This window comes from Mus musculus, chromosome 7 (genome assembly GCF_000001635.26).
Source record: "Mus musculus strain C57BL/6J chromosome 7, GRCm38.p6 C57BL/6J".
Classification (NCBI taxonomy): Eukaryota; Metazoa; Chordata; class Mammalia; order Rodentia; family Muridae; genus Mus; species Mus musculus.
In genome coordinates, this window is record NC_000073.6 from 99217981 (window position 1) to 99238871 (window position 20891).

The window sequence follows — 20891 nt, forward strand, 5'->3', positions numbered from 1 at the left end:
TCAGTACTGGGGTACACAATTCCTCCTGCCTTCAGCTATTTGGTAGCTCTGACTCAGTGGCAAGTAACTGCTATGACCCCCTTTAACTGCCATCTTCTTTGCCATCTTGTCCTTTAAGGTCCTGTCCATCACCTCTTCCTCCAAATCTTCCCTGAGCCAGAAGACAACACTCACTTCTCCGATCCCCTGCCCTCTCCTTCTGATATGATTATTTTATTTTGACACAGGATCTCTCTACATAGCCCTGGCTGTCCTAGAACTCACTGTGTAGACCAGGCCGGCCTTGAACACAGAGATCCATCTGTCTCTGCCTCCTGAGTGCTGAGATTAAAGACATACATGTGCCACCATACCATGCTTGGTTCTTGTCCCATACCATCTGAACCCCAGGTACCTGAACAAGGTCCTGAGTGCCCGTGTCACCTAACCACTAATTTCTATGTACTGTGCAGCACTCCACAAAGGCCATGGAATGACTCCATGACTTGGGAACTGCTCAGGACACTAGAGTGGGATATTATATCCTTATGTTAGACCCTAAAACAGGGTTAGAGGCATTCATTGAAAATAGATGGGGCCAGGACTAGGATCCAGTGCACACTTCTCCAGTGTCTGTAGATTAGAGACGAGCAGCAGTCAGGCACCTTTTCAGCTCAGCCACACCCTGTGCTTATGCTCCTGTTGTGGCATCTACAATTCAGGAACCCAGCTTTCTCCTGGCCAGAGTATACAGCCCATTGGAGACACACAGCTACCTAGGATGGCTAGTCAGGAGAAAGAGACTGACTGACATTGGTTTTTTTTTTGTTTGTTTGTTTGATTGATTTGGTTTGGTTTTTGACATTGGGTTTCTCTTTGTAGCACCACCTTCCTGGAACTCTATTTGTAGACCAGGCTGGCCTTGAGCTCAGAGATCCCCCTACCTCAGCTTCCCAAGTGCTGGGATTAAAGGCGTGTGCCCCGACAGCCTAAGTTGACATGGTCTTCTAAGACCCAATCTAACCCAGATCCTGAGGAGGTGAATTGGACCCATGTGACAAAGCTAAGGGCTCAACCTGAGGCTCCAGGCAGCCCTGTTGGTTTGGAGAGAGAAAAGAAGGGAGTTAAGACAGACTCCTTTCATTTATTGAGGTAACATGTACAGTGCTGCCCTTCAGTGCCAAGACAGAGGCTGGAGTTCACTAGAAAGCATGAGTAAGAGGCTCTCTGGTGGAGCCTCTGTGGTGAGCAGTGTGGCGCTCCCAGGTCATTAAGGCTGGGGAAACTGAGGCTCAGGATATGGGAAGGAGACCTACCCTCGGTCATAGTCAGTGACCCCTGCCCTCCTTATCTGCCTTCTGGGCTCCTTTGGTATCATAGCTCAGAGGACCCAGAATCTGAAGAAACATAGAGTAGGTGCCAGGGCAGACTTGGCTCCCCGTCTCTGCCTCAGAGGGAAGAAGCAGCATCAGGGACCATGCACAGGGAGGCCTGGGGTGCTGGCTTCTCTTGCACTGTCCCTCAAGGGTAGATGAAGAACAGTTTTGTTCTCTTTCTCCCTGTTTGTCCTTTGGTCATGTTTGAATGACATTACAACTGTGGGAAGAGACCTCAGGAATTTCTCTCTGACTGCTTTTCCCCCATTCTACAGATGTGCAGACAGGCCAAGGACAGGGAGACCTCAGAGCTTTGGCTACAGGTTCAAATCCCAGGATTAGGAGCTGCCCCCTCTTCCATCTTGGCAGTTGTGGCTAGGTTTGTAGGAGTGTCTGGTGGCTGTGGAAGTCCCCCTAATCCCACACTCCTGCAGGCGCTCAGATGCAGCTGTCTTCCGGCTGGAGACACTTAGCAGAACTCCAGATGCTGGTCCTCAGGGACGTTGAACTTGAGTTTGTGCTCCTCAAAGAGCTTGCAGAGCTCCTTGATATAGCGCTGATGAAGCCGGTCCACCTCCTCCCTTGAGGGCTGTGGTGTCATCTGCACCTCGATGGGCTTCCCCACTGCAAGGGACAGAGGACAATGGCCCAGAATGAGCAGCACTGCAGTGCCAGGGGCCCTGGGAGCAGGACATCCCATAAAGTATCCCACTACCATTCCCTCCTCCTCTGATTCAGATCCTCCCTCCTTCCCTCCCTCCCTTCCTCCCTCCCTCCCTCCCTCCCTTCTTCCTCCTTTCCCTCACCCCATGTTTGTGTATAAGTGTAAGTTCATGTGCACGTATACGCATGTGGAAGCTAGAAGTTAATCTCTAGTATTGTTCTTCAGATGCGATCAACCATACTTATGGACACACAAGTCTTTCATTGGCCTGGAACTAATTAATTAAGCTAGGTTGGCCAGCTAGTAAGCCCCAGGGATCCTTCTGTGTTGGGATTAAAAGCATGGGCCACCATACCCGGCTTTTTTCATTGGTACTGGGGTTTCAAACTTAGGTTCCCTTGCTTGCACATTATCAACTGAGCTGTCTCCCAAACCCTCAGGACTGAATTCCAAGGTTTTAGGACATTCACTTCCAGATTCTTAGTATAGCAACAGCCAGCTTTCAGTATGCTGGGCGATATCCCTGCTCTCTACATACATTCTCTCCCTTAATCCTAGGCACACAAAATCTGTCACCATTCCTACTTGATTGGTGATGCAATGAGGCTCAGAAAAGTTAAATAATTGATCCAAGTAACCAGGTAGAAGCAGTACTCGGTTCACACATCACCTCCAGGGTACACACAACACCTCCAGGGTGCACACAATGACTGCAGGCTGCACGCGTCACCTCTAGGCTGCACATGTCACCTCCAAGGTTTACACATCACCTCCAGGGTACATGATTCTGAGAGTTCAAAGTGCCAGAATTGGAGGTGCCTGCACTTCTAGAATGGAAGTGGAGGAGCCACAGCCCAGGCAGCTCTTCTTCCTTCACTGGCATGTGCCCTGATGTGCAACACTCCCTAGGCATAGAGAGGAATCCGGAAGACTCTCAGAAAACCTATAAATCTGCCTGGCCAGGAAAGCAGTTCTCTCGTCTTGGAACTATCTCTGGAGGCAGCAGCAACATCTAAATATGTGAGGACATTGCCATACAACCAGTGAGGCCCATAATGTAAGGATTACCAAATCTGTGCTCAACTAACAAGTAGGTGGATGGGTGGATGGGTAGAGTTGAAATGAAGTCCCTTCCACAAATGTCAGAATGAGAATCCAAGAAGAAAACAAAAGAGGTATACAAGTAGCTGAAAAACTATGTTAAGTCTATACACCAAATCCGTTAATTTCTTACAGGAAGAGCCCCCAGAGTCTAATGCAAAGTCTATTGATTATTAGTTGGCACGCACATTTAAAAACTTTCCTTCTGGTTCCTGTGTCTACATGTTCATGTGCATGTATGAGCATACACCCTTCTGGTTCCTGTGTCTATGTGTTCATGTGCATGTGTGAGCATACATCTTTCTGGTTCCTGTGTCTATGTGTTCATGTGCATGTGTGAGCATACACGAAGCCCAGAGGTCAATGGTGAATATTTTCCTCAATCACGCTTCACCCTAATTTTTGAGACAAGGTCTCTCACTAAACCTGGAGCTTGCCCACTGGTAGACTGCCAGTCACCAAGCCCTAGAGATTTTATTTCTGTCCCTCCAGTCTAGGATTACAGATGCTCACCACCATGCCTTGTTTCCAGCTTTCATTGGGCACTGGAGGTGGGGGTGGGGGGGTCAAACTCATGCTTGCTCAGCAAACACTTTATTGGTTGAGCTATCTCCTCAGCCCCAGATCACAATTAAACCATCCTTCTCTGACCTAAAGAAAGGTCAGATAGATTCCAGTTACAACCTTAGTTCTGTTCGTCAAAGGCAATGTGAGCTTCTGGAAGTTCTTTTACTTCTTCGAGCCTCACATTACACCAATGGAATGGGGATAATAGTCCCTTAAAGGTTGTTAGGACAAACCAAGCTCCCATGTGGTAATAGCTGACACATTGACAGACCCCCTGCCCTCTCTTGTAGAGAATGACTTCTCAGCCATCAGTGTCTCTCTTTAAGAATAAGTACTCAGCCATTAGAACCTCTCTTTGAGAATAAGTACTGAGCCAGCAGTACCTTTGTGTCTGTTCATCTCTTATCCCAGACTGCCTTCTGGTAGGGTTATCTGGTTATCTGTCTGGGGGGGGGGGCGCATCCCTATTTAGATTGTGAGTTCCTTGAGGATGGGAGCATCTCTTGGCCATCATCCAGTTCCCTTGTAGCATCTAGCTCAGGCCCTATTCCTGATCCTGCTCTGCCCGTCTGGATCTCCGCTCACCTATGGTGGTGATGGGCTGGCGGAAGGGCATGAGGCCAAAGCTGTACTGGAAGACACCTCTGCCGTGGAAGAGAGGGAGGGAGATGCCCATGATCTTCTGTAGCCGGTTCTGGATCCAGCGCAGCCAGGTACCAGGGGTGTTCTCAACCTGGTTGAACAGGTTGTTTTCTCCAAAGGAGAAGATTGGCACAAGAGCTGCCCTAGAGGGACACAGGAGAGGACGTATGGAAGAACCCAGAAAGGCATGGATGAAAAGCAGAGAGACTCAGTCTCTAGAAGCTGGAGCAGACCTTCCCTGACCCCTCTCTGACCTCCCAAGGGCCTTTTCAGGCTCCCAGTCTCTTGTATGGCAACCATGACAGGTAGCCTAGAATGTTCTAGAACATTTTTACTTCTTACTCCTTCTTGTGCCAACTGGCTCAACTTCCTCTGATGCCTCTCCCCATGCTGGGAGAGCAGCTCTTCAGATTCCAACCTCCTTCTTCCAGGTGCCCAAAGGTCTGAGAGTTCACACCAGCAGTAGGGAACACAGCCCTTCTCACCTAGCTCTACCAATTCCCCCAGGCTCCTTTAGGGAAACGTATCTAGAAACTTGCCTGTGAGATACCACCATATCATGATTTTCATTGTATGGCCTAAGTATCTCCTCACCAAAATAGAAGTTACAGTCATCTTTGCTGTCTCCCCAACACAACACAAACCTACAATGAGCCTACAGTGTTGTCCCCAGAGTTCCATACCCATGCATCAGGGCGAGCCTGATGAAGCCCTTGCGATTCTTCAGCAGCAGCCTGTAGGCTCCAGGCCTGGCGTCCAGTGCCTCCTGCGCGCCCCCAACGATGATGGCAAGCAAGTTCCCGCCGCCCTTCCTGGACAGAATGTGATCGGCACTCACCTTTTCTGATGAGACCAGCCCTGGGGAGAGAGCAAGGTGGGTCAGATACTAGGTGAAGGGGACAGGACTGTGAAGATGGGTACAGCCCAAGAAAGACCATCACAATGCCCACAGAAGCCATGATTTCCCAAACAATGCCTTGCACCACCTGGGGTCTCTATATTCTCTAATTTCTCCCAACCCGTCATGGGCTTTCCCAGAACAGAAATGCAGGATATTCTTTGGGTCTCTTTGGGCCTCTGCTGTTACTGAGCAAGTTCTTGAAAGAAACACAGAGCTGTTGACAGTCCTCTGTCAGATCCCCCTATCCACCCAGCTTCCTCCTGACTACCTGGGGCTGGGTAGAGACTCACCCCCAGACATGATGTAATCTCGGAAGAAGGGGGCCCGGAACCACACAGTCAGCATCATCAGATAGGAGCGGATGCCCGGGAAAAGCGAGGTAAAGCCCGTGCTTTCAGTGCACAGGTTAAGAAAGGCTCCAGCTGCTAGGACTCCATGGGGGTGGAAGCCCGCGATGTAGTTCCGGGAAGGGTCCAGCTCAGCTGTCTTGACCAACTGCAAGAGACAGTAAACTGGTGATGAACAGCAGGTCCTGGCTCTGCTACTGGCTTGTGTCAGTCTGGGCCTCTGAGTCTCAAGATGTTCATAATCCTGAGTATACTGGATGCTTCCACAGAGATGGGTGCTGTGTGGGACAGTGGGTAACACATGGGTGCCCTCAGACTGGGTGCTGGCTCTGGGCAAATTGTTCACCTGATGTCTATGTATGAAGTTGGAACACTTGGCCCTGTCCCGGGAAGACCCTGTTCCTTCTGCTGAGAGGCTTAGGCAGAAAGAGACTGGAATTCTTGGTTACTGGGTAAGAGCTGTGATGGCTTGAATGGGAATAGCTCCTATAGGCTTATATATTTGAAGGCTTGGTCCATAGTTGGCGGAACTGTTTTGGGAAGGATTAAGAGGCATGGCCTTGTTGGAGGAGGTGTGTCACTCGAAGTGGGCTTTGAGATTTTAAAAACCCACATCAGACCCAGTCTGGCTTTCTCCCTGCCTCCAATTTGTGGATAAGCTCTCAGCTATTGCTCGAGCACCATGCCTGCCAGCTTGCCACTGTGCTTACTGTCGTAATGACCATGGACTCACTCTCCGAAGCTGAGCAAGCCCCGGTTAAATATTTTCTTTTATAGGTTGCCTTGGCTATGGTGTCTCTTCATAGCGATAGAAAAGTAGCTAAGACAGAAGTGAAGGATATGAGGGCCACATGGGGGCGCCACGATGCAGGCATCACCCCATCTTAACCTCACTCAAAAGACAAAAGAAAGTACAGGGAGGAAACAACAGAGACTGTCACAAAATAGGAGAAAGGCAAGGACTGACTCCTTAGGTTGTTCTCTGATCTCCATTGGTGGGCCATGACATGCACAGACACATAGAGACACAGGCACAGACAGACAGACAGACAGAGACAGAAAGACAGACAGGCAGGCAGGCAAACACACACACACACACACACACACACACACACACTGCTCTGCCTGGGTGCTATCTACATTCAAAGATCACTGCTGGAGGCCATGTTACAGGTGGGAGCAGTCCTTTCTCACTGCCAGGAACCTGTTTGCCCCTTGCTCTGGGAGCCACAGTCATGGGAGTAGTGAGCAGGTCACAGCCCCCTGGCTGATCCCTGGGCAGGAGGCCTCCTGTTAGGACCAGCAGCATGGACTTTGCACCCCCTGGGAGAGAGGCAGTACTTTCCACAGACTAAGCTTTGCCAAGTGAACAGCTATCCTGTCAGCAAGCTGAAACTCCCACAGTAGCAGTCTCCCTGAGGATTCTTCTTGCTGCCTCTAGGGCCACAGCTGGCCTCAGCAGTCTGGGAGTAAACACGGGGTCCTGAGCCTGTCTGCCCATCCAGGCATTAGAGCTCCCAATTCTCCTGTCCTTGATCTTGACTTGACCTATGAAAACCCTTACCACACAGGGTCCCCAAGCCCCTCCAGAGTACCACAGGTACTGCAAGAAGGATTGCAGGAGCCACAGGCAGAGGGGCTGTTGCCTTCCCACACGAAGTCCAGCCCCTCCCCTAGTGCAGAGGGGACCTAGGAGATGTTGGAAACCCAGTGGAGTCAGAGCTCTGGCTTTTGCCACTGGAAGAGGCACTATCCCAGGATAAGGTGGTCATTCCTTATTCCTTACGTGGGAACACTTGCTATGTAAATTCTGCCCCTCTATGAAAACAAATGGAAATTTATGAAAGCAAAACAAAAGAGAATGGATCTTGCATCCCAGTAGCTCACGGCTGAGGGGTTTAGCCTATGGAATTGCTTGCACTTTGGGCAAACGCCATCTGAGCGATGTCATTCATGGAAGAATCGGTGTTTGTTAATATCAGAAACTTGTCCTCCACACAGATGTCCACCAACAGGGCTTGTCTGGACAAACCGGGAATGAGGCACACAAGGGACACTACAGCCAGAGAGGATTATGAAACAAGCTGAGATCACATGTCAAGTGAGCAGCCAGGAGCAGGACAGTGAGTGCAGGGCACGGCCACTGAGCATGACTGCACCAAACACTGATGCTCAGAGATGCTCCCAAGGATGGGACCTGGGGTGATGAGTATGTCCTAGACTATCTAGCCAGTGAACCCTGTGGATCCTCCCTGTCTCTGCCCCCTCAGTGAGAGGATTACAGGTGGCCACTACACCTGGCATTTTTACATTTGTACTGGGCATCAAATTCAAGTTTTCAGGCTTTCAAGTGAGGCAAGTGCTTTACCTCCTCGGCCCTAGAATGGAGTCTTTTTATACCTGCTTTTCTGTCCTCCTGGATTTTGAACAAGAACACATTACTACTTTAAATAAATACATGCACAAATGAACAATTGTACCCATGACAGTAAAGCATTTGCATAGAGAGAAATATCCTGGCGAGCATGGGGACCCTGTGAACTGACATTTGCGTACGTATTGACGTGCACACGTGCAAGTGTATGCCCTGGAGGATGGCCGTGGTCCCACTGAGTGCTGGTCTGAGCTTTCCCACAGGTGGTTCCTACTGGTATCTTCTGTGCTACCCAGCCACTGTTCCCTGGGAAGACTGGAGGCTATGTCTCCTATGCATCCTGTCTCCACAACACGACAGGACAGAGGAGATGCCTCAGAAAGACTTTCCCTCAGACTGAGGGAAAGAAGGAAGGAAGCCAGCGGAAGAGGCTGATGTGGCTTCCTCAGGATGACGGCATCTCCGACCCTAATCCTGTCCTGACACACCACCTGGATTCCACCGAGCTCGTGAGAGAGAGTATCCTAAGCTAGGAGTCTAGAAGCTCACCTCAGGATTCTGCCGGACCCTCCTCCTCCATGCCTCAGCTGTTAACAGGGCGGTGGTAATGCTTGCCTGACAGACTTGTTACAGGTTGCCAGGAGGAAGAAGAGGAGCGTTGGTGAAGTCCACCGGTCTCTCTGAAGCCCCCTCAGTTCTGCTAAAGCAGGGAAAGGCCAAGCAAAGTGTGGGTGTCCGGAGAAATCTGGGCTGGGTGTCAGCCAGGTTGCTAGACTTTGGAGCGCCTCGGGTATCCGTATCACCTGCACACCATAGTACCCAGTCTTTGAAAGTCTATGGTTGAGTCAAGTGCACTTGGAAACAGCTGTGGATTCTCACCACTGACCCCAAAGCACACTCCCGGCTCCAGAAGGGAGCCCACTTCATCGTGACTCATTTCTTTCTCGGCTGCCCTGATAACCGCCAATCTGTTCTCCATCTTTCCGGGTTTGCCTGTCCTGGACAATGTATACAGGAAACCACACACATGTGACCTTTATAACTGGATTCTTGGACTTACTGGCATGTGTTCAAGGTCTCTAGGTTTCTTTCATGCCCTGTTACGGATTGTACTTCACTCCATTTTTATGAGCAAATAATATTCCATTGTATGGACAGACTGCTACTTTATCAGCTGAGGAGCACTTGAGTACTTTCTACTCTTTGGCTGTTATGAACGTCATGGCCCTGAAAATGTATGAACATTCTTTCAGTTCTGAGGGAAAAATCCCAAAAATCGTAAGACCCGCCTCCAAGCCTGCACAGAAGGCCCCAACATCATACAGTGCTCTATCACACTAGCTTAGTCCAGGCTCTCTGTATGTGCCCTGTGCCTTCTCAAACCCTTCTGTGCCTCACATGCTCCAGGGTCCACTGATTTCTTAGCTCTTTTAGACACACAAAGCACCTGTACAGCTAGCTAGCTTACAGCACTTACCTGGGCCCTAGAGGCTGGCTGCAGTGTGTTAGCCTATTGCACAAGTGAGCTAGCGGAGTACAGAGGCGATAAGAGAATTGCCTAGAAGCACAGAGGTGACTTGGATCTAAGACCTGCCATCTCTTGCTGAGAGCGTAGGAGGGAGCCAGAAAGCCTTTGCTTCAGGACACAGAGCATGCAGGACTGGCTTTGGAACTTTGGCACTCAGGAATAGCTTTGGAACTTTAGTCCAGGTTACCTCCCTCAGGCTCTGCATCGGCAGCCTCCTCACGCACTCCAGGGCAGGTGGACGGAGATTTTCATACAGGGAAAGTGGTTCATGACCTACTTGTGCACCTAAATTACTTGGCAGGAAAACAGGGTTTGGTTCAGTAGATCTGGTGCTGGCCTTGAGTGTGAGTGCCTATTCCTTGTGTGTGTGAATGAATGAATGCAGATGTGTACATGTATGTGTGCGCATGCATGTGTGGCTGGTTGGGTGGGCACGTGTGTGTATGCAAGGCCTGAAGCAACTTCCCTGTATCCTCCATCCAGCCAGATGAATGGTTGAAGAAAAAGCTATCTTATCTGCCCTTGCAATGTCCCGGGTGTGGGTTTGGCCTCCACAGAGTCTCAGTTAAATTCTCTGCTCCACCTTCCTGCCACACAGTGAGGTCCTCTGCCTGGAGCTCAAGGCCATTTATGGACATGTTCCTCATTTCTAAGCTATACTCCCATCACCATCTTGAAATCAGTATATACCTCACATGTCTCACTGAAGGTGTATTTCTTATGGCCCATAAAATACCTTAAGTTTTATACCATTGAGACTATTACAGACTTGAAGACATTAGGCCTGTACGAGGCCTTGGGAGCCGGAAAGAGTGTCAGAGTGGACGAACAGCTGCAGCACTGACTTTGTGCCAGGTATGGCACACGCCAACCCACTTTGTCCTCCATTGTCACCCCTGAGAGCAATGTTGGTATCCGTGCCCCAGTGCACAGAGGAGGAAACTGAGACTCGTGGCCTTGCTTTGACTCACACAGTTACTGAGGGAACAAAGCCAGGCTGAGCCCGGGGCATTGCAAAGCCCTCCCAAATGAAAGACAGTGGATGTTAATGAAGTGGGGGTGTGCTCCAGTCATGCCCCCTGCACTGGTGACCTGGGGAACTGGGATAGCAAGAGTGAAAAGAGGGGTGGGTAAGGGCTCAGGCTGCAGGAGCTTGCAGGCTGTTGCAAAGATGGGTTTTATCCCAAGGAAGGGTGCACGAGGAGCAAGCGGAACGTAGAGAAAGAAAGGCTCTTGGTTGGACTTAGAGTAAAGAGAAGGAGGGATGAGTCAGAGGGGGGAGTTTAGGACCCAGAACACAGGTTCTGGGGCAGTGGTTCTCACTAAGGGGAACAAGTTTGCCATCTCCCACTGGTGTCTGTCTATGGACATTTTCAGTTGTCATGGCTGAAGACGATGGTGCTGGTACCTGGTAGGTAGTTGCCACGGGTGAGAACAGTCGGAAACAAGGGCTTATCTATCACGGCTCTCAGCAGGGATTGAGAAAGCCTGCTGGAAGCTTCTTGCTGGCAGGGACAGGAGTGGGGTGAGAGGTGGTCAGCACCCCTCCGAGCTGACTCAATGATCTGTGTGATGTGCCCAGCACTTCCTGACCCCAGGTCAGGGTCCTGGCCACAGAACTTGGTCCCTCCCAAGGTCTTGGCCTGTGTAGACAGTGTTTATTCTGGGTGATGAAATCTCCACGGGGACACCCAGCTCCTGGGCCCACCTTTCCCATGTGGTGAGGACAGCCCCTCTCCGTGAACTGCCTGACGCCCCACCATTAACTCTTAGGGAGTCAGTAAAGGAGCAGTGTTCTGATTTTGTTGGGTAGTTCCACCCCTGGAAGCTATTTTGTAAAATCATAGTAACAAATAATCAAGACGTGAAAGTCATCAAAAGACCACTCACTGCACTGGAAGGGGAATGCAGAGGCTTGGTGTGTGTGTGTGTGTGTGTGTGTGTGTGTGTGTGTGTGTGTGTGTGTGTGTGTGCAGCAGAGCTGAAAAGAAAAGTACCCAGAAGGGAAGGGAGTTGGTAGAAAATAAAGTCTGCAAGCTACAGTGCACTCCTGGTCACTCCAATCCTAGGCCAGGCACATCCCAGGAGACCAGCATCTCTCCCTCTGCTGGCCACTCACGGGTATTGCCTGCCCCTGGCTGGAGCTTAGGCACAAAGCCTGGGGTAGGCAAAAAAAAAAAAAAAAAAAAAAAAAAAAACAACAACAACAACAACAACACGAGAAACTAGAATTTTTACAAATCAGACAGAGTCCCCTGGCTGAGGAAGGATCAGGAAGATGGTGAACATCCTTGTTATCCCTTCTGTCAGCCCTGCTGCTGGGAAACCAAGTGGGCAGAGGCAGATAGATGCCCTCTAGAGCCCTAGGCTACCCAGGTCTGGAAAATGTCTCTTCTGAGCAGAGGCCTCTGGGAACCTCCACTGACCTGATCCTCTTCAGCCACTACTCAGGCTAGCTTTTGCTTTGGTCGCACTGCACAGCCAGATCCAGCTCAGGAGGCCTCTGGATGAGCAACTGGCCTCTGCCTGTGCTGCGTGCCCTTTACAGAAAGGCTTTTCTTTTTCCTGGTGCGCTCAGGACTATAGCTCCCAAAAGGAAAGTGAAGTCGGAGCCAGAATCTGCAAAACTCAGCGGAGCCCAGAACTAAGCAGGCTTCCTTTGATGCCTCTTACACCTCCCCAGAGAACCCTGACCTCCCCAGCACAGAGCCTAGAGAGAGGCGAGGCAGGAAGAGGGTTCAGAGTCACAGAGTTCAGAGGTCCTGGAGTGAGGACTTAGGACTCTGCCCAAGAAATGCCATGGTTGCTCTTGACTTCCAACAAGCTGTGCAGTGCTGTGCTGTGCTGTTCGTGTTGAGATCCTGGGAGGGGCCCCTAAAGAATAAACAAATCTGAGGAGTGGAAGTGACTGTCATGTTAGTCTAGGCTCCCTCACACTGGACACTAAAATGTTCAATGCCCTTGATGGACAGTCTCTGCTAGCCCCTCCCTGTTCCCTGCCAGCCCCTTTCCTTGGAGGCCCTGCTTACTGGAAAGCTATGGGCTCCTGCATGACCACTGTCACTCAACCTTTGTCAAGCCTTATGGGGCCCCAGGACTCTCAAACGGGCACAGGGTGTGATCCTTGACTGGAGTCCCCATGATACAAGCAAGTTGCTTAACCTTTGTGAGCCTGTTGGTCCCACCGCTCCCCTTTGGCCAGCAGGGAACTTGAGTCCTGGACTCTGCATGGAGAGGAAGAAGTCAGGCTGGGGGCTGGAGAGGTGGCTCAGCGGTTAAGAGCACTGACTGCTCTTCCAAAGGTCCTGAGTTCAAATCCCAGCAACCACATGGTGGTTCACAACCATCCCTAATGAGATCTGACACCCTCTTCTGGGGTTTCTGAAGACAGCTGCAGTGTACTTACATATAATAAAGAAATAAATCTTAAAAAAAAAAAAGTCAGTCTGGGAAGACTGGTCAGTTCCAGGTAGTGTCCTACTGACTCAATGACATGGTGAGAGACCAGCTATTCTCCAAGGGCTTTGTCTTCACAGACTGTTTGAATACACATGTCCAGGAAGGAACATGGCATCATCTCTATCTTGTTTGTTTGTTTTTTGAAGACATGCTTTCTCTGTGTATCCTTAGCTGTCCTGGAACTCACTCTGTAGACCTCAAACTCAGAATTCAAAGATCTATCTGCCTCTGCCTCTGCCTCTGCCTCTGCCTCTGCCTCTGCCTCTGCCTCTGCCTCTGCCTCTGCCTCTGCCTCTGCCTCTGCCTCTGCCTCTGCCTCTGCCTCTGCCTCTGCCTCTGCCTCTGCCTCTGCCTCCTGAGAGCTGGGATTAAAGGCACACGCCACCACTGCATGGATTCTTTTTCATTTTTTAATGATTTATTTATTTATTTTTGTTTTATATGCATTGGTGCTTTGCCTGCGTGTATGTCTGTCTGTGTAGGGTGTCAGATTCCCTCAAGTAGGAGTTTAGACAATTGTAAGCTGCCATGTGGGTTGTAAGAACTACACCTAGGTTCTCTCCAGCCATCTCTCCAGCCCCTGTTTGTTTGTTTGTTTATTTGTTTGTTTTTGAGACAGGGTCTCTCTTCATAGCCCTGGCTATCCTGGAACTTACTATATAGATCAGGTTGGCCTCAAACTCATAAGGCTTTTCCTTCCTCTGCCTTCCAATGCTGGAAATTAAAGGTGTGTCCCACCATGCTCGGCTATCTCTATCTTAAGTGTGACAGGACAGATTCACAGAGAGACTGGGCAACCCGGCTTAGGTCGCACCACCAATACGTGGCACATCTGGATGAGGATCATGACAAGCCATGCTCTAACTGACCTCACCTGGCCTGCATCCCCACTCCATCTCATCCCATCAGTAAGCCAGCACTGCCTGTAGTTCCTGGGTTCAGTCTACCCATATCCCATCAAAGGAGCCCAACTCTGCTCCACTCAGGACCAACCTTCAAGTCCAAGGCCACATGTTCACAGAGACCTGAAAGTGTCATGAACCAAAGATGCCAGATTTGAGGACACTCACGGTAGGAGATGTCTCACTGCTTGTTGGTTCTTAGGGACACTGAGGCCAGCACGGGCCAAGCCTTGCCTAAGGATGTTCAGCCTGCCTGTGGTAAGGCAGGATTGACTCTGAGGCAGTCCTATACCAGTACAGAAACATTAAGCCTGTAAGAGAGTTTGCTGTGGGAGTCAGGTCACACCCAACTGTTTATTGTAATGTGGGGTTGATGATTCCTTAAGACCTACTATTTGTCACCTGGCTCAAAACCAGGGCTGCTGCTAGCTTTGCTCCTATAAGACACACACATCCCCTTCAAACCACATTTACTCTTCAGTGACCATATTGGTCCCACAACCAGAGAGAAGCAATGCTCTTTCATAAGCCTTGTCCAGGCCCCTGCCTCCCAGCCAGCCTTCTGCTTCTCAGACCTCCTGGCCCCACAGAAATGAGTAGCCCAAGGACCCTTTGACCCCCAAAGCCCAGTACTCACAGAGACAGGGAAATAATCCTTCATGTACTTCCATATGGCCAAGCGTCTGAAGAACTGGATGGGCCGGCCTCCCTGCCGCGGCTTGTCCCAGTCCAGGTACCACCAGGTGGCATACAGGACAGAGAAGAGCCAGAACCTTGTGAATAGGAGGCCTACGAAGATGACGATGCAGAGCTGGGCTGGGAGAGAAACAGGAAAGTTAGAGCTGCAAGCAAGGCAGGTAAAAACCCCAGCTTAGCTCTTCCATGACTGTGCCCCCCACCCCGCATCTGCAGTGACCTCCCTCCTGGTGCCTGCAGCGCCCCCTGTCGGGCACACACCACTGAGTGGAAACCAACTTCCGTGCTTCAGATACCACACTGGCTTGGGGCCCAGTCTAAAGTCATCCCTCCCATCCCCCACTACACCAGATGTCTCAACCTTCACTGCTCCCATCCCCAGGAAGGCCATACACATTCAGCAGGTGCTTGAAAAATGGAGCCATGGGTTGAATGGGTTGCCTTCTGATTGCCATAGGGAATCCCAGAGGAAAAAGAGGCACTCCTCTTTCCTGGCCACTTTCTATCTATCCTTGGGTCTCTCCCCATTTGCTGGAGCATCGTTCCCATGGAACACTACTTCACCCTCACTGGTGCAACATCTCTTCCGTTCACTGATGTTTTCCCTTTCTGTGTCATAATCAAGCCCACAGTTCCACACCAGCTAGTTGAATGCTCTCCACACCACTGAGCCACACGCAGGCCCTGACCGGGAATCTTCATCAGCTGCTCATCACATTATCCTATCAGTTTCCATCTTATTCTCACTTGAACCCAGAGCCCACCAGTAAATGCTAGTCTAACCAGTACATGCTAGTCTAGTAACCATGATCCAGTATCCCCCGTCTCTGCCTTCTAAGGGCTGGAATTACTGGCAGGCTGCCATGCCAACTCAGTGTTTACATAAGGTCTAGGGATTCAAACTCTGGTCCTCACATTTGCATTGAGTTGTCTCCCCTGGCCCTGTTCTAAAGTTTTTGGTTCTAGTAAAATGTATAGTGTATCACCATGCCATTGTGAATGTACAGTGCAATTAAGTACATTTTTTATTCAGCCATTGACATCATCTGTCGCCTGAACTCTTTACAGAAACTCCATACTCAGGAGACACTGCCCCCTACCTCCTCCCTAGGTGGGGGCTGGAGGGGGGGGCGCCCATGCTCACTGTGATTCTAAGGACTCCAGGCACACTGTAGCGTGGGGTAATAGGAATTCCTCCCTTCCCCATTAACGTTCCATTGTGTGTATTTAATACATGTTGCTTCTCCATTAGTAGATACTTAGATTGAATGCATGTTTGTTATTTGTTTTAAAATGCCATGAAATTATTTACAAATAAAAACGGGGGGGCTTATGACTTTGTTACTTTGTTTGTAGAGCAGTTGTAGAGGCTTGGAATCCAGTGCCAGTATAAGTAGGAACAGAGGCCAGCACAGATGTCCCCACACCCGGAGGGGACAGAAACCTCCTCCAAGCAGTAGATATGGAGGAAAGGAGGGAGGTTGACTTGGATTTTATTTATTTATGCTTTTCATTAAAATTTTTGCCCTGAGCCGGGCATGGTGGCGCACGCCTTTAATCCCAGCAGAGGCAAGCGGATTTCTGAGTTCGAGGCCAGCCTGGTCTACAAAGCAAGTTCCAGGACAGCCAGGGCTACACAGAGTACCCCTGTCTCGAAAAACTAAAAAAAAAAAAAAAAAAAAAAAATTGCACTAGAAATAGGCAGCAGCCGCTGTAATGGTCACCTACAATCAAAGCTCTTGGAGGCTAAGGCGGGAGGGTTGCAAATTCAGACCTCAGCTACATAGAGAAACCCTTACTGCAAAAAATTGTCTCTCTCCCCCTCTCTCTCCCCCTCTCTGTGTCTTTCTCCATTCTTCTCCCCGCCTGCCCTATGTGTGTATGTGTATGTGTGTGCATGTGTGTATATGCATGCTTGTTTGGCTGTGCAGTTCCCATGTGAGCATGCACATGTTGAGTCCAGAGGTCAGAGGTCATGTGTCTTTCTCTATCATCCTCCATTCCCCCCTTCCCCCCGTACCCCCCACACTCTGGAGCTGAGAACCTAGTCCAGGGCCTTAGATTTGCAAGGCAAGGCTCCACCACTGCCATAAATCCCTAACCCCTCCACCTTAGTTTTGAGACAAGAGTTTTTCACTGACCCTGGCACTCACTGACTCAGCCAGGATGACTGGCAGGGGTACCCTGATCCCCCTGTCTTCCCGGAGCTGGACTTACTGGAGTGTGCCGCCGTACCCAGCTTGGTGCGTGGGCTTGGGGAATCAACTCAGGCTCTCACGCTTGCACAACAAGCACATTCCCAACCCTCCCCGCCGAACCCCAGCGTTTTAACCTTAAAAATAAAACAATAAAACAGCAACAGCTCTTTCCCTTTTGGTTAACCCAAAAGTCTCTGCAGTGGCTCCTATTTGATAAGACCCTCTCTCAGGAAGAAAACTTCACAGTTAGACAGTGGCTGCCTGGAGGGGAGGAATGTGGGAAGTCTTTTACTTAAGGGTTCAATGATGTTTGAATGAGTTGCTTTTGCAGAAAGAAAAAAAAAAAAGCTTAGGAAAGAACAGAGGGCTTTCCCCTCAACTAGAAGTCCACGTGGCCATCCTGGCTCCAGGCCTATTTCTCTGCCCTGTTAACAGCAAACACAGATAGATGGCTTTGCTTGGTAATTTAGGAAGAAAGCCCTTCCTTCCTTCCTTCCTTCCTTCCTTCCTTCCTTCCTTCCTTCCTTCCTTTACCCGGTCTTTAAAAGCTTGCAGTTTCTTTTGTTATTGTTGCTTTGGTTTTTTAAAACAGGGTCTTACAATGTAGCTCTGGCTGCTCTAGAACTCACTATGCACACCAGGCTGGCCTTGAACTCACAGAGACCGCAAGTGCTGGGATCAAAGGGATATGCCTCTATGCCCAGCTAAGCCTGAGGTTTTAAAACCCCTACCTTTTGTTGTTTTGTTTTGTTTTGTTTTTGAGTCAGGGTTTCTCTGTTTGTAGCCTTGGCTGTCCTAGAAGTCACTCTGTAGACCAGGCTGGCCTTGAACTCAGAAATCTACCTGCTTCTGCCTCCCAAGTCCTGGAATCAAAGGCTCGTGTCATCATGTCTGTCTTAAACCCCCACATTTTAGAGACTCAGTATATGCACACTGGCTAAGGTCATATAGCAAGCTAGCAGGGTAATACCTGAGATTCAGTGCTTGGCTCAAACCATTCATTCATTCAACAATATAAAATATAAAACAAAAAACATCTAGGAACAGCATGGACCAAGACTGAGGAATCTTACCCCCCCCCCACGAGAGAGATGTGAGAGAGGAAAGACACAGAAGCAATGAGTAGCCCATCTGGAAAGCATTTGGCTTGGGGCCTGAGCCTTTGGTGCCTGGTCCTAATTGACTTCCCCAGCTACTTCCCTGCCTGGGAAACTGAGTGCTGGCGGGCTTTAGAATCACATTGTATTTCTTCTTGATGTGTATGTGGTTTGTGGGTATGTATGTATGTATGTATGTTCATATATATGTATGTTCATATGTGGGCACATGTGTGTTCAGGTGCCAGTGTGTCTTCCTCTATCACTCCCTGGCCTTTACCTTTATTTTTTTTATCCCTCTGTGACTCTCTGGTATTGAGACAGAGTCTCTCTCTCTCTCTCTCTCTCTCTCTCTCTCTCTCATCCAGGGCTCACTGATGATTGGACTAGCCTAGCTAGCCAGCTTGCTCTAGGGCTCTTGTCTCTGCTTCCTTTGTGTTGATCTTATAGGCAGGCCACCAACACCAAATCAGACGCTCAAGCCAGGCCTAGTGCTACCTCTCCAGCACCATGTCTGCCTGCGCGCTGCCAAGCTTCCCTCCATGATGGCAATGGACTGAACCTCTGAACTGTGAGCAAGCCCCACTTAAATGCTTTTCTAAGAGCTACTGTGGTCATGGTGTCTGTTCACAGCAGTGAAACCCTAAGACAGTATCCAAACTCTAATCCTACGTTTATGCAGCAAGTGCTTCACTGACAAACTCATGTCCCCAGCCCAAACCTCACTATTCTGTAAAACTTCCCTTAAGTAGTGGTCTGTGAGCAACACACCATACTGCCTCCGCTTACTTCTCTGTTTTGACACGTGTGTGTATGTTCACCTGTGGGTGGGTGTGTGCACCCACATGTATGCATGAGTGTGAAGGCCAGAGGAAAGCTTTCCACCTTCTTTTGAGACAGTATCTCTCACTAGCCTGAAGATCACCCATTAGGCTAGGCTACCTCCCCAGCAAGCTCTAGGGGTCTTCCTGATTCTGCTAAGATTACAAGTTTGTGTCACCATGCCTGACATTTTTTACAGAGGTTCTGGGGATCAAACTCAGATCCTCATGCCTTGGAGACACTGAGGCCATTCCTTCAGCCCCAAAATCACCGCCATCATCACCAGGTAAAAAATGAGGCAAGACAGCAAATACTTTAGACATTTCAGAATTTGTGACTTAAAACAACAACAAAAAAACCATTTGGGCTGGTCTTGGCCCTGATTTGTTGACTACTGGTGGAGACTCTGGTCGCCTTTGATCTCCCCATCCCCCACACAGCAGGCAAGGGGACCTTTAACACCAGACTGGACCTCGTCACTTCCCTGCTGAGTCTATTGTTCTCCTTTGCCCTCAGGATAAGGGGTAAAGTAAAACTTCCCCCTCTTGGCATGAAAGAGCCCAGAACCCTTTTCTCAAATTGCACCAGTCGGTCCTCTCCTGGCTCAGGGGAGCCCTGATTTCTGTGCTCCACTCCTCGGTCTTGCCAGGTCTATGTAAGAGCAGGCCCAGGCCCAGGCTGCAAGGATGGGGTAGGTTCACCCAGTCAGACATAACTCCTGTCCTCAAGGACACAGGAGGCAACCCGAGCCTGGTGTCCATTAGACCCTGTGAGGTTGTGGCTGTAAACTACATGGCTCTGGGTCTCCGGAGCCCTTTGACCCAAGCCATCCCTGGGCTTAGGTTGCCTGCCCTCTGTTTTCTATACCCGCCATCTCTGTCTTGTATCCACACCTCCTCCCAGGCCCTCTGCCCATCCCCCATCCCTTCTTCCTCTGGAAGGAGCAGTTGCCAGGCTCCTGATTCACAGCCTGGGCCTTTCAAATATGCAATTCCTCTGCTTGGTTGTTACCAGGGGTACTTAAAATGGTAACCGACCCTGGAACAGAGGTACAGACCCATTTAAAATGGGTGCTAAAGGTGTGTGATCCTGGAAAGCCCACTTTGCAGGAATAAACCATATAGATGAAACATTGTGAGGTGGGAACACATACACACGTATACACGTGTGTTACCCGAGGGGTGTGTGTGTGTGTGTGTGTGTGTGTGTGTGTGAAGCATGCACTGAGCATGTGACTGTCTTGACAGGCAGTAGTATCTGGACTCGGGCTGAATCTGAGTCCTGGGGTGGCAGTCCTTCCCCAGTCTAGTACCAACAAAGGAGATAAGGCTCCCTCCCGTGCTCCCAGCCACTCTTCCTTCCCGGTCCACAGCGGTGCTGGAGCATCTACAGGGTGGAGAGGGACAGAGCCACACCTCAGGAGCCAGGTCAGATCTGCCTTTCATAGAAGTTCCCAGCTTTCTGCATTTTCTCTACAAGTTCCCCCATAGGGTGACACTGGCATCCCCACCATGCAGCTGGGGAAGCAGAGGCCGGTCCCTTCTCTCCTGGCCTCAGTTCCAGCTCCCTTTTTCCGAAAGGTAAACTGGAGAGCTTCCCTCTCAGAGGCATAGCCACCCAGCCTCGGGTGCTTCCCCGCCCTCAGCAGCTTGCAGCTAAAGCCTGGATGCAGCGGTCCCAAAAGTCCAGGAAACTGAAGACTGCTTAAGACATGGGAGACATACCCACACGAGGCTCTGGAAGACCCCAGCAAAGCCCCCTCCTGAATCTCTCCATTAAGCATCCTGTGCTCCCGCTGAGGCTGCCCTGCCCTTCCCGTGTGCCCGCGGCTACCCTCTTACCCAAGGCCAGGAAGGAGAAGACCCACTGAAGGACCGCGAAGGTCTGTAACCTGCGCTCCCATGGTACCAACAGGGGGGCGAACTCCACCATGCTGAGCTGGCTCAGGAGGCTCTACACACGGGCTTTGCTCTAGGTTGAAGGGGCAGGGCCAGGCCAGGCCAGCCCCAGTCCAGCCCCAGCCCAGCCCAGCCCAGCCCAGCCCAGCTCCAGGGCCCTCCTGCTCCGCCCACGCCACATCCTTTTTTCCCCGTACCTTGTAATCCCTCTGCCTAGACCAGGCTAAAGGCGGAAGAGAAACCTCTTTCATCCTTATCAGTTCTCTTAGGCAATGCCTTATCTGCCAAACCACTATTCCCACCCTCTAGAATCTGCTCAAGGTAGGGCGCAAAGAGGTGA

The 20891-nt window shown here is 50.3% G+C and overlaps 1 protein-coding gene across 2 annotated transcripts; it reads right to left on the reverse strand.

Moving 5' to 3' along the window:
• Positions 1-1103: 1103 nt before the first annotated feature.
• Mogat2 (monoacylglycerol O-acyltransferase 2) lies at positions 1104-20631 on the reverse strand. 2 transcript variants are annotated; one of them, NM_177448.4, is made up of 6 exons: positions 20495-20631; positions 14478-14656; positions 5521-5725; positions 5013-5187; positions 4273-4472; positions 1104-1979 (listed from the first exon to the last, which is right to left on the reverse strand). In NM_177448.4, exons 1-6 carry the CDS (start codon positions 20583-20585, stop codon positions 1825-1827), a joined length of 1005 nt encoding a protein of 334 aa, NP_803231.1. In that variant the 5' UTR covers positions 20586-20631; the 3' UTR covers positions 1104-1824. The 2 variants fall into 2 exon arrangements, with proteins under 2 accessions (NP_803231.1, XP_011240039.1); XM_011241737.1 differs by lacking the exon at positions 20495-20631 and adding an exon at positions 19966-20113.
• Between the last annotated feature and the right edge of the window lie 260 nt (positions 20632-20891).

What these genes read in the sequence shown, in the direction of transcription:
- Mogat2 (XM_011241737.1), bottom strand. Translation starts at nt 20,098, where the DNA reads ATGAAAGGCAGATCTGACCTGGCTCCTGAGGTGTGGCTCTGTCCCTCT. An exon ending in AGGATTATTTCCCTGTCTCT is followed by an intron (nt 5,726 to 14,477) that starts GTGAGTACTGGG and finishes TGTCTCTTGCAG; the next exon opens with TTGGTCAAGACAGCTGAGCT. An exon ending in CCAGCCCATCACCACCATAG is followed by an intron (nt 1,980 to 4,272) that starts GTGAGCGGAGAT and finishes TGTCCCTTGCAG; the next exon opens with TGGGGAAGCCCATCGAGGTG.